The following is a 14,134-nucleotide window of genomic DNA, read 5'->3' on the forward strand; positions in this document are numbered from 1 at the left end:
CTTAATGTGCATGTGATTCCTTTTTTTTGTTTGTTTTTTTTTTTGTTTGTTTTTTTCAAAATTTACAAAAATCTAAAAACAAACAAAAAAAAAAAACAATTTTTCACATTGTCATTATGGGTATTGTGTGCAGAATTTTGAGGAAAAAATTTTTTTTCATCCATTTTGAAATAAGACTGTAATATAAAAAATGTGGGGAAAAAAGTGAAGCACTGTGAATACTTTTCAGACGCACCATACTTGCAGGCTAGTTCCGTTTTGGTTGTTAGTAGACTGTTTTACTGCCTTTACTGTGACATTTCATAAATATTAGACACAAACATCTTCCTGAGAAAATAAGAACTAATCATCAGGGGTGAGGATCTGAAATCTCTCGTTGCTCCTTTTTTTTTTTTTTTTTTTTTCTTCTATCCCAGGCTGGACAGATGACTCAGATTGGTGTCTTGGAACATCTGAAGCTGGAAAATGTGACGCTGTCCCACCAACTCACAGAGACCCAGCACCGCTCCATCAAAGAAAAAGAGCGTATTGCTGTTCAGCTGCAGATCATTGAGGTAATGGTGGGAAAAAAACAAATATTGTTTATAGTGTTGCCCCATGACTGCTGGGATAGGCTCCAGCCCCTGTGACCCTTAATTATAGTACACGGGTATAGAAAATGTGTGTGTGTGTGTGTGTGTGTAAGCATGCGTAACTCTCATAATAGTTTTTTTTTTTTTAAGGAAAAAGGTGTTTGTTGAAATGTTTTTAATGTTTTTGATATAGGCTGACATGCTTACTCAGGAAGCTGTGTACAAGCAGATAAAAGATGCCAAGACCATGGTGGAAGATGACCTACAACATAAACTGGATGAGTTTGAGCAGGATCGAGAGCACCTATTGAAACTGGCCAACACAGCCAGTACTTTGGAAAGGGAACTGGAACAGGTACTGTAACTATTCATGTTGACAGCAAGTTATGATGCTGGAAGTACAGGATGACATACTGTATTTTTCTCTTTATTTTTGGTTTCTGTGTATAAGTATCAGTAGCCCTAGATGCATTTATTTTCATCCTGTAAAGTATTGATCGCAAACCTTTTTGAGTCAGAAACTGCTTTTCATGTTCAGCCAAAAGCAATGCTCTTTTGGGTGAAGTTGGGTTGTTTCTTATATGTGTCATTCTATTTACAGTGCTTTGAGCCAGGTCTGAATGATTTAGCCAAAATGGAACTTAACGCAGTTTTAAAACATAGACTCTGTACATATATACAGAGTCTGTGTAGAGTAGAGTAAAAGTACTGTTACTTTACTGAAGTAAAAGTTAAAGTACTCATAAAATATAAGTACTTGAGTAAGAGTACAAAAGTATCTCCTTAAAACGACTCAAGTAGTGAGTACATTTCATGCTGTCCAATTTATTACATTAAATTGCATTCAAACATTATTAAAAGGTAAAGTGCACATTAATTGTCATTAAGGGGGGATAAAAGTAATTCAGGCTTCTTGATATTAAAATTTCTAAAATTCTCTTCCTTAAACTCAAACTCAAAGCAAATCTCTACAACTTGATATAAATTAAATAAAAATATCAAAGTCAAGGTGATGGGTTGCGTAAGTAATGGTCCTCTTTGGTATAACACACATAAATCTTCAGTTTTATTGCCAGTTTTCTTCGGACAAGACGGGTATACAAACATTTCCAAGTCACTGAAAAGGTCTTGGACTTAATTTGCATCAGTCTTTATGAAACACAAACTGTATGGTACTGTGTGGTAACTGTGTCTGGAGGAGGCAGTTATCAAAAACTGAGTGACTCTGCAAGAAAGAGACAAGTGAGGAAAGCCACCAAGACAACCCAGAAGACAATATAGGCTTCTCTGGCTGTAATTGCAGAAATTGTGCACATTTTACATCACCACTCTTAGCTTAACAGTGGAGTGAAGCAGAGTATTTTATTTGAATAAAAAAGATCAAATATAGGTACATCTCAGATCTGCAAATTGTAGTTGAACTTTCATGTCTTCTTTTTAAGAAAATCCTGCTCTTTACCACATCATCATGAAGCTTTATAACTGGTGAGGCAAAATACAATAATCTGGCCACGACTCCTCTGCACTGCAGCGCCGGAAGCACTGTGGTGTAAGGGAACAATGGGGACCTGGGCTGAATAGCACGGTGCCCCGTGGGTTCTGTCCAGATATAAGTGGACTGGCTTGAGGCGGTCCACTGAAATGTGCTCAGCTTTACCGTCTGTGTTGACCACAAAGTTTATGTCTCTTGTTTTCAATTTGCAAAACGGGCCTCGTAGGGGCCGTGATGAAGTCCCAGCTAAATTGCTGGCCTCCAAAACACAAGTCCACATGTGGAATGCCATACCTGTGTATGGGGCTGCCGTTGGTGGTTGTGAGGGAGGTGCCAAACTCATCTGCCAGGATATACAGTCTGAAAGCGGGCAGAATACTTCTCTGTGCACTGGTGTCACACAGGAACTGACCCCCAGAGACTGTGTCTAGGATGAACAGTAGCCTGTTGGTATGGCCGGTTGTTTTCCTTTCTGCTGAAAGCACATGGTGGGCGGCAACACTTGGCTCTGGGTCCAAATTTTGCATGGTAGAAACATAAGTCGGATTCAGGATACTGTCAAGGCGAAACAGGTGCCATTGCCATGAGTGCTGCATCACCTGGTAGTGGCACAGGTGTGTGAAAGGTGTGGGCTGGGACAGTTGTGGCGGTGTGTGCAGGGATGAGGGCCGCAGTAGCCATGCCATGGTGTTGACCAGCCAGAAAAAAACTTGTCCACTTCGTTTGCCAGGGCACAGCAGTCCATGATGGTGGTGTTGGCCACACCTGAGGGGGGCGTTGCTGCAAGAAGATGTGGACAAAGAGGAAATCAGGCCTGTGGTCCCCCAGGAGCCGTAACATTCTGTCCATGAGCTCAGAGAGCTTGCTGTCCCTTAAACTATGCAAAGAAAAAAGCCTGCTGGCCCTCTCAGCATCAGAAAGTTCAAATGTCTTTAAAAGGTGAGCCTTGAGAGCTGCATATTTATTCATTGCAGGATGAGTTTGCAGGAGACTAACCAGCCTTGTCACTGTGGAACTGCTGAGGACCAACACGACATAATAGTACTTCGTGCCATCCACGGTGATCTCCCACAGCACAAACTGTGCCTCCCTTTGGGCGAACCAAGCCGAAGCTGATGACTCCCAAAACTTGGGGAGCTTCAAAGCCACAGTGTTCTTCATCATGCTTGTGTTGGAATGTCCTTCAAATATGTCAGAGTTACCAATGTGGAAATTGTGACTGATGAAAAAAGGAGCAACAATTTTCCATTTCAACAATGCAACAACGTGTCACTTTATTTCTCTCTTTTCACACAATTCACAGAGTTTTTATTATAGCTCGGCCCCGCTTATTAACCTCACAGGAGTCCTGACAGGAAAAGCATCACAGGGGCTGAGACAGGTTGTCAAATTCATAGCAGTAATAAACATTTCCAATCACCCACGCAAGGACCGAGACAGGAAACATCAATATGCACACCTCAGTGTGTTAACACATGCAGAACAGGGGACACACTGTAACCACAAGTGGCGATAGTTTGGTATGCAATTCACGCATCTGGGTGTGTTACCACATGCCAAACAGGGAACACACTCGGTATGGTGAATTATGTCCATTATGTGTTGAACGTCTGCCACAAGTCAGTTTTTGAGAACTGCTTCCTCCAGACATATTTTTCATACAGTACTATACTGTTTGTATAGCTTAAAGACTGATGCAAATTAAGTCCAAGACCCATTCAGTGACTTGGAAATGTTCATGTATCCATTCCCTGACTGAAAAGTGGCAATAAAGCTGATTATTTACATTGGTTATACCAAATAGCACCATTACTTACCCAACCCAGTACTATGCAGAAGTTCAGGCACCCTAACTGTTCAAAAGAAAATTAGATTTGTGTTCTCCTTTATTAATAAAACTAATCACGTATGACCTTCCAAACCTCATTAAAACAAAAATAAATTACATGATCACACAAAATCCAACTTCCTGATACCTCCGTCACACATAGCCAGAATTATGCAGATTGGCGTCAGAATGTGATGCACATGTTCAAAACCCTCCGGCCGCTGTCGAGATGGGACACCTGTCCGTCGGCAGTCCATGTACAATCTGAGGACCATCTGACCGCAATTTACGTATTCTATACATATACACCAGTCCAGGAGAGCATTGTGGACGTGGAGCCGAGAACGCAGCCTATGATCTTGCAAATAGTTGTTTAAAAAGTGAGTAAAGCTCAAAATCCTTATAATAGCTTTTATTTCTATACACACAAATGCATTGGGAAGACTGCACATTCAAATTTTCAAATTCAAATTTATTAATTTATATAGCACCAATTCACAATGAAATCGTCTCGAGGCGCCCCACACAACATTACAAAAACAGAAAAAAACTGAACCAAAAATTTTAAAACACAACAAAAAGACAACCATAACAGAATACAAGAATAAAAACACATGATAACACTAATGATAAAACAAGGAAAACAAATGAGTCTTTAGACATGATTTAAAAGTCTCCACAGTATCCGACTGCTGTATGTGTGCTGGGAGATTGTTCCACAGAGCTGGCACGGTAGGAGAAAGCTCTGTGACCGGCAGACTTTTTATTCACCCTGGGAACACATAAAAGTCCTGCACCCTGAGAACGCAGGGCCCGAGCTGGTACATATGGGCTTACCAGGTCAGCCAGATAGGGAGGTGCAAGTCCATGAACAATCTTATAAACTAATAACAGTACCTTAAAATCAGATCTTGCAGCGACTGTAAGCCAGTGTAGGGATGTCAAAACGGGTGTAATGTGGTCAAATTTTCTGCTTCCTGATACCTCCGTCATAAATCAAAACATGAAGAATAATTAATCTAATTTATTATTACTTTCCAGAAAGTGGAAAAAAAAGGAATATTAGGCTGTTCAAAATAATAAATAAATAAATAAATAAAATAGCGGTGTCTGCATCTTTCTTTGCAAACGCAAACATTTCCTGTGAATATTTTGCTTTCCTGTCAATCACTGAACTAATATTTAGTCGTGCAACCTCTGTTTCTGAGAACTGCTTCACATCTGCATGACATGTACTCGACCAATTTCTGACACCTGTGAACAGGTATTTCAGGCCAGGACGGTTGGACGACATTCCATATCCTTTGCATTTCTTGGTTTTGTTACGGAAACGGCATTTTTGATGTCACCCCACAAGTTTTCTGTTGGATTAAGGTCCGGGGATTGGACTGGCCACTCCATAATGTTAAATTTGTTGTTTTGGAACCAAAATGCTGCTCACTTGCTGAGGAATAATAGTTCTTTGGAATGTAGAGGGAGCTATTGTAGGGGTGGCATGAACAACTAAAAAAGAAATTATATGTGAATTGCACCATAAATGTAATTCATGTGATTAGCATGGTAACAAGACAGTTTAGGAACTTCTTTTTTATGGTAGTTGTTTTGTTGATTGTATGCAAGTTCAAATCTGCTTTATACTCCTCTGAATCCTTGTTCTGCCTCCTGTAGGTGAAGCTGACCCTTTCTCAGAAGGATGTGCAGCTGCAGTCACTTCAGAAAGAACATCTGGAGTTGATGCAGCAGCTGACTACAACTCAGGAGAACGTGCACACCAAAGAGCAATCCATCAATCAGTTAGAGGCCCACTACCTGGAGCTGGAGGCCCAGTTGACTGAGCTGCAGAATGAGAGCAGTGCCAAGGACGACAACATCCAGTATCTACAGAACGAAAAGATTGTCTTGGAAGTGGCATTACAGGCAGCTCGGGCCGACAAGGGCCAACTTGATGAGGGAGTTGAACAGCTCGGGGAGGGTGTGCTGGTTGCTGCAGATATCTTGGATCAGCTAAGACAGGAAGTCCAGGTCAAAGCCACTCAGGTATAAAACAGGTGCAGCAACTGTATTAATAAAATGAACCTGCATAAAAGAAAAGTAAATATATAATAACAGAATGTTTTAATCATTACCAACTAGATACTGTTTACGTACAACCCTGTGGAGTCTGCATTTGGCAAATTCCTTAGTGTGTTGCGAACATACATATTATTGTATACAACCCCTGGCAAAAATTATGGAATCACTGGCCTCAGAGGATGTTCATTCAGTTGTTTAATTTTGTAGAAAAAAGCAGATCACAGACATGACACAAAACTAAAGTCATTTCAAATGGCAACTTTCTGGCTTTAAGAAACACTATAAGAAATCAGGAAAAAAAATTGTGGCAGTCAGTAACGGTTACTTTTTTTAGACCAAGCAGAGGGAAAAAAATATGGACTCACTCAATTCTGAGGAAAAAATTATGGAATCATGAAAAACAAAAGAACGCTTCAACACATCACTAGTATTTTGTTGCACCACCTCTGGCTTTTATAACAGCTTGCAGTCTCTGAGGCGTAGACTTAATGAGTGACAAACAGTACTCTTCATCAATCTGGCTCCAACTTTCTCTGATTGCTGTTGCCAGATCAGCTTTGCAGGTTGGAGCCTTGTCATGGACCATTTTCTTCAACTTCCACCAAAGATTTTCAATTGGATTAAGATCCGGACTATTTGCAGGCCATGACATTGACCCTATGTGTCTTTTTTGCAAGGAATGTTTTCACAGTTTTTGCTCTATGGCAAGATGCATTATCATCTTGAAAAATGATTTCATCATCCCCAAACATCCTTTCAATTGATGGGATAAGAAAAGTGTCCAAAATATCAATGTAAACTTGTGCATTTATTGATAATGTAATGACAGCCATCTCCCCAGTGCCTTTACCTGACATGCAGCCTCATATCATCAATGACTGTGGAAATTTACATGTTCTCTTCAGGCAGTCATCTTTATAAATCTCATTGGAACGGCACCAAACAAAAGTTCCAGCATCATCACCTTGCCCAATGCAGATTCGAGATTCATCGCTAAATGTGACTTTCATCCAGTCATCCACAGTCCACGATTGCTTTTCCTTAGCCCATTGTAACCTTGTTTTTTTCTGTTTAGGTGTTAATGATGGCTTTCGTTTAGCTTTTCTGTATGTAAATCCCATTTCCTTTAGGCGGTTTCTTACAGTTCGGTCACAGACCTTGACTCCAGTTTCCTCCCATTCGTTCCTCATTTGTTTTGTTGTGCATTTTCGATTTTTGAGACATATTGCTTTAAGTTTTCTGTCTTGATGCTTTGATGTCTTCCTTGGTCTACCAGTATGTTTGCCTTTAACAACCTTCCCATGTTGTTTGTATTTGGTCCAGAGTTTAGACACAGCTGACTGTGAACAACCAACATCTTTTGCAACATTGCGTGATGATTTACCCTCTTTTAAGAGTTTGATAATCCTCCTTTGTTTCAATTGACATCTCTCATGTTGGAGCCATGATTCATGTCAGTCCACTTGATGCAATAGCTCTCCAAGGTGTGATCACTCCTTTTTAGATGCAGACAAACGAGCAGATCTGATTTGATGCAGGTGTTAGTTTTGGGGATGAAAATTTACAGGGTGATTCCATAATTTATTCCTCAGAATTGAGTGAGTCCATGTTTTTTTTTCCCTCTGCTTGGTCTAAAAAAGTAACCGTTACTGACTGCCACATTTTTTTTTACAAAATTAAACAACTGAATGAACATCCTCCGAGGCCGGTGATTCCATAATTATTGCTAGGGGTTGTATTATCGGAGTTTATTATCAAGTTTATATTATAGGAGAGTAAGTAGTTTAGTGTGGCACCAAATACATTAAAAAAATGCATTTGCATTTACTTGGTTGCATTTTAGCAGCCACTAATGGCATTTAGCGACTGTGCCAAACAGTTATTCCACAAAAAATACAAATAGACAATGAACTGATGCATCCTGCAGGCAGTGGGGGGAAAGACACTGAGTTTAGGGGAATCGGTGTGCGGCTCTGCTTTAATTTCAATTGGGAGCCCCCTGACTCCCCTAGTACTTTTTGGTTTCAGCTTTTTTTGTTTTCCACGACTTTCATCCCTGCATATCAGAAATTCGTCTGATTGCTGGTTGGGAGAGGTTAATTGTGTTACGTTACCCCTGTACATTGCACAAAAAATGGCGCATGACAAAACCGAAATTCAACCAGACTCAGAAAGGAGTTGTGTAGCTCAGAATTCAGCTCAAAATTGGACTCAGATTTCAGTGTATGGCCATCTTAAGAAAAGTATTTTTAACAAGTGTTTTGGCTCACCTGAACATAGGGAGAGGAAAAAGAAAGATGAATGGCCACAGAGCGCACCTCCAGTTTCTGGCTTTGATCACAATGCCAGCGTTGCAGAGATGTGCCACAATCTTTGATCTCACAGTTAAAGGAAATTTTGGCATTATTTTTCATTATTTCTGTTGTTTTTCCTTGGCATATTTATTCAAAAACAAACAAACAAAAAAAGCATATATTGGCCTAATGCGTTTTCTGTATTATCATGGGGTTGACGATGTTTCTCAATCCATATCACGGCACACTATCACCAGTGGTAACTGACACCAGTGTACCAGCCACCTCTACCACAGGAGTCATCTGTGGAAGTCTGACCATATTCATTTGGCTTTTATGGGAGATAAAATGGGGAATTTTAAATGCTAATATGAAAAGGAGGACCGTTTTTAGTTGTAATGTAGATGTTGACAATATTCCCATCTATTTCTGATACAGTATTTGTATTCTTGCCGTTGATTAGTGACATTAGATTTTTTGGGGGGGGGGGGGGGGGAGTTGCTTCTCAGCTCTTCTTTTGGCTCAGTGATTGTCTGATTTTTATAATGCAAAAGTGTTTGTGGCATTCTTCAAGGTGGTCTTATGCTTCTCCTAAGCTTATTTTTGTACTGCAATTATGAATGTGTTTGCTAATCAGCAAAATGAAATTGTTGCTGAACTATAAGAAGTCAAATGAAATCTGGGTAACTTGATTTTGAATAAATGTGGCTTTTGCTTCATTGTAGATTGACACACTTCAACAAGAAAACAGTTCCATTCAGAAACAAGTTCAGAAGTTAAAGGAACAGTTCCTGCAACAAAAGGTAAGTCTTCTCTTTTGGTCCAACCATTATGCTACATTTGTCATTTAGAGAAAGATATGCAAGCCAAATACAATTTTCTTGGCCAACAAACAAAAGATTAATATAAAGATGAACATCAAATTTTAAAAATAAATAAAAGGTGTCACCTTAGTGTGAAAACAAATTTCCACTGCATAATTTAATATAAATACTGCTTAAACAGAGAAAGCCATGGTTCAAAACAAGATTAATGAACACTAAGCCCATCAGAAGGTATGTGGAACATTAATGTGAGCTACAAAAAAATTCAGTAGTCTGCGATGTAAAATTAATGTGTTTGGTCTTTGATAGTGATACATTGAAATCAGTGGTAATGTATCATTTCCAGTATTTTTTAATAGTTGTAAACAGTTTCTATTAAATCTGTTTTAAAATCTTATTTCTTTATTTGATATGGTGTGACAGTTTTGCTTGAATCCAGAATGTTGTGTATATTGAAAGACTTGAGGCTTGTCAGTGACGTCGCAGCTGGCTAAGACCGATGTCGTGGGAAGCTGTATTGTAGAACCAGTTACTTGTCATCTCATAACAATGCCAGAAAACACTAGTTGGCTGCCTCAGTACTTTGAACAACAATAAAAGCTGCTCATTTGGGTTGATGTGCTGTCATAAAAATGGTACAGTTTATTGAAAAAATGGCAGATGATGTTGCATAATTTCTTTTATGGCTTTTTTTTTCTAGTCTTTGTACGTCATCTTTATGCTTCTACAGAAAAATGCACGAGTGACTACTTTTTGTTTTATGTAGTTGGAAATAATAAGTGACTTATTTTCATTGTACATTGCATGATGAAAATTTGCACAAATGCAATTCATCCTCTGCATTAGGTCCATGCTAAAAGTGCAATAATGCTGTCTAATCAGCATCTTGATCTGCTACACCTGTGAGGTGGGATGGATTATCTCAGCAAAGGAGAAGTGCTCACTAACAGATTTGTGAACAGTATTTGAGAAAAACAGGTCTTTTGTGTATACAGAAAATGTTTTAGATGTTTGAGTTCAGCTCATGAAAAATGGGAGCAAAAACAAAAGTGTTGCGTTGATATTTTTGTTCAGTGTATCTGTCTAATGAAAGAACATTGGCAGGAACAATAATACTTAGATTTAACTCATCCAATTACTTAGTTCTCTGAAAATGGAGCCACAATATATACACATGGACAAAGCTGAAACTGCACACTATAGTGCAGCAGATAAGTGAAACAAGCATGCAAATGGTGATAAAAGCATCAAATTCAGCAGAAATACTCCTTAGACACTCCTCTTTTGAAAAAAAAACGATTGGCCACTTCTTTTCAATCGGTGGTCAGGTAGGGGTCAATTGAAGAATTACACAGAGGTCAAAATTAAAACATGCTCTAATCATATTGAAAAATATAATAAAAGTTGCTCCATTGTTGGTAAAAAGTGAGCAAATTATTGGTTGAGCTAATAGGATTAATAAATGGAATAGTGTTGACAGTGTTGAATGCTTGGTCTCCAAAGTAAAGGTCAAACAAGGTCTACGTCTATTGGATTCTATGACATGTGATGTGTTCACGTAACGTGATAAGTAAGGATGATACATGGTCCAAACTATTCCTTTTTAAAACCGTGTTAACACAACTAGTAATTTGTATCACTTTTTACCAAAATTGGAGCAACTTTAAATTTTGACCCCTGTACAAAATGACACTGACCTTTGTCACCATTCTTGCTGTTTTTATCCTATAACTCCATAGAATTCAGTCACAGATAGTCCAAACTATACCTTTTTGGAATTTTTATGATCAGGCAAATAATGTGGAATATTTTTCAATATGATTGGAACATCTTTTAATTTTGACCTCTGTGTAATTCTTCAATTGACCCCTACCTGACCACCGATTGAAAATTCAAGTGGCCAGTCAGTTTTTTCAAAAGAGGATTGTTTGAGAAGTATTTCTGCCGAAATTGAGGCTTTTATCACCATTTGCAGGATTCCCCTCTAAATATTCTCTTATCCCCTGCACTACTACAACCACATTGTGATCGATTCATTTCAACTCTGTTGTGATGGTGTACAGAAGCAAAATTACAAGAAATAATGTCACCATCCAACTACTTATGCACCTGACTGTATTTTTGGTGATTATATTATTATTGCATGCATGTAGAAATGCAGGAACATGAACAGCTCTCTCTGGTGGAAGCCAGAGACAGCTTTGGCTTTTGTGATGAACAATAGAAGGGATTACTGTTGTTGTTTACTTCCACATTTCCTGGGTATGCGCACAGACCGGTAGGCAGTAAACGCCAGACTCCAAGCAGGTGTGGTGAGAAATTGCACGGGAAGATGACTTCAGATGATGTCAACTCTTGATCCTGAAGATCGAAAGCAGTACTGTGAGAAATTAAATCTTGGAAATGACGACCATGAAGGATTTCAAGTTTTTGGAGGCGTACAATTATATTAGCAGTGGTCGCGTGAGGGATCACTGTTATCAGCCTGCTGCTGCAGACAATGTTTGTCTGAGCTCTTTCTGCTGTCTGGTCTTGTTGCTGTGAGCTGAGTGCAGCAGCAGGACGTGCTTTGAAGTTGAGGAACTTTTTAAATGCTGTCCAAAAAAGACACTCTGGTGTGCACATCTGTGCCTCAGACTGCAGTTCACCTGTGTTCACAGTCATTAAATGTAACAGTCCTGCATGTGCATGCAAGGTTGAAAAAATGGAGGAAAAACAAGCCAAAAGCTTCTCTTTGACCAAAAAAAAAAAAAGCCACCACAGTGAGGTGGCAGCTTTAATTATATACTCCCTCACGTTGATTACATACACCTGTGTGGCTCAAACGACTTACCAAAAATAAAATAAATATAAACCACAAGATCCACAAACACAAAATCAACCCATCCATAACAGTTTGAGAGCGCGCACACCCATATATATAATGTATGTGTGTGTGTAATGTATGTATTCATACATTTCTACATTTTAACATCCTGAAAGCCACCAGACCAGCTAGAATTGAACCATGGGTTCCTGGACAGTCTCCTCTGTGTTTCTTCTCGCTGGGTTTATTTCTTCTGCGGCTTACAGTCATTTTGTGAGGTGTGTGTGTGTGTGTGTGTGTGTGTGTATATAATGTATGTATTCATACATTTCTACATTTTAACAACCTGAAAGATTGTTAGTTTGCAGCCCTCATAATAACTTGAGTGACAGCTTATTGCCTAAATGTGAAGCCGCACAGAGAAAACCAAAGGAAAAAAGAAAAAAGAAAAAAAACACAGAAGGGGAGGTTTGTTTTTCATGTGACGAGTTCGAACACAATGTAAGCTCATGTGAACCCGTCTCCCACCTGTACTGGACACAATTCTGAGCCAAACCACATCCAATCCTTGAGACTAAATGCTTTAAAAGTGAAAATCTTTCAAACGGATTGTCATCCATCTGGATGTGATGTGTCTTTTATGCACATCGCTGATCTGTCAGCGTGTGATGGATGACCGAGTGCACACAGTCAGTGGCTGCATGAGTTTTCTGCCTACCAGTGTGGACCCCGCCCAGCATGTGACGTCATCGTGATTCCTTCTATAGAAACATCCAAACATTGTTTGTCTCACTGTAAAATATATACGCATTTCAAAGTTGTAGCGTCTGATCCATTGTTAATGTGATGATTTATGCAGTGGTTTTGCTGAGAGGAAATATGGGGATGTATTTGTCGTGTACAGAAAACGCATTTCTGTGTTTGTACTTGTTGATACAAAAAGCAACATGTTTTTGAGGAGCTGAACAAGTGTTTGATTCAGCTCTGCAGACATTGTTTCTTCAGGTTCTGTAACCATGTGACATCGATCTTTTTCAAGCCTGGAAATGTGTGGGATTCAAATTCCGCAGCATCTGTCTCTCATATCAGTGCAGTGTTTGTATGCTGCCCAATGTATGTTTGATGTTCTCAGTGAAGATAGATAAGCAGCATGCTGACTGCCTTCCGAAGGAAGTAAACCCCGCCTCATTCATGTGTGGTACTGACGCTGTGTCTTACAGAGATGTGTAATACTGTATGTCTGTTATCTTTACAGGTAATGGTAGAAGCCTACCGCCGGGATGCCGGCTCCAAAGACCAGCTCATCAGTGAGCTTAAGTCCACCAAAAAGCGTTTGCTTGTGGAGGTGAAAGATCTGAAACAGGAGCTGCTGGGAGTCCAGGGGGAGAAACAGAAGGCCGAGCAGCAGCAGGGCCGGCTCCAGAAGGAGGTGCTAAGGGTGCAAGAGCAGATGAGCAGCCTGGAGACCCATCTTCAGGCCATTCAGAAAGAAAGGGATCAGTTAGAAACCCAAATCCAGGTAATGATATAGTACGCATTTGAATTTGTGCAGTACTTCCTTTTTCAATGTTGAATTCACATATTTTCATCCACCTGATATCAAGCAAGAGTAATTACATGACTTTCTGTCTATTTGATTGCAATTTTTTGTTTTAAATGTCGTAAATCTTGTTTTCTTCATGTGTCAGTCTATGCAGTTCGACAGGAGCCAGCTCACAGCTGTGACTGAGGAGAACGAGGGCCTGAGGAAGCAGGTGGAGCAGATGGAAGGAGAAGCCAAGAAGTGAGTCATGTGCTCCACAGAGATTTTTGAGCTTCAGTTATTCCCACAGTGACTATTTGTGGCATGTTGAATGTCTAATATATTTTGTTTTGTACACATTCTACACATATAGTATTTGCATTGTTATTGACTAATCATTTGTCAATTGTTTTCATGGTTTAATCTATATAATTTTATACACACACAAACGTGTACGTGTGTGTGTGTATATATATAATCAAAATAACTAGTGTGTTTTCCTTGGCTGAAGCTGACATTTGGCTGGCTTGAAATCTTTCCTGCTTTTGTAATTTTTTTTGGCTTGATTTAGAATGTCGATAGTTTCAAATTTTTTTTTTTTCCTGTTAAGTTGCTTCTATTTTAATCAGCATTCTCCAGTTTGTAATATAGCACTTTTTTCTGTCCAATTTGATCTTTTTTTTTAAAACCATATAAATGAAATAATCCATTATTTTTATTTTA

At 39.2% G+C, this 14,134-nt stretch overlaps 1 protein-coding gene across 2 annotated transcripts in view; it reads left to right on the forward strand.

Moving 5' to 3' along the window:
• The window catches only part of golga3 (golgin A3), a 79,217-nt gene that overhangs the window by 38,885 nt on the left and 26,198 nt on the right, over positions 1-14,134 (forward strand). For both annotated transcript variants that reach the window (XM_034171085.1, XM_034171086.1), the window contains exons 9-14: positions 417-554; positions 766-927; positions 5,561-5,929; positions 8,985-9,062; positions 13,145-13,408; positions 13,578-13,672. In XM_034171085.1, the coding sequence (XP_034026976.1) occupies positions 417-554; positions 766-927; positions 5,561-5,929; positions 8,985-9,062; positions 13,145-13,408; positions 13,578-13,672 (1,106 nt within the window). The remainder of the gene's footprint in view (positions 1-416; positions 555-765; positions 928-5,560; positions 5,930-8,984; positions 9,063-13,144; positions 13,409-13,577; positions 13,673-14,134) is intronic.

The sequence above is a fragment of the Thalassophryne amazonica genome, chromosome 5 (assembly GCF_902500255.1).
Source record: "Thalassophryne amazonica chromosome 5, fThaAma1.1, whole genome shotgun sequence".
In the NCBI taxonomy this organism is placed as follows: Eukaryota; Metazoa; Chordata; class Actinopteri; order Batrachoidiformes; family Batrachoididae; genus Thalassophryne; species Thalassophryne amazonica.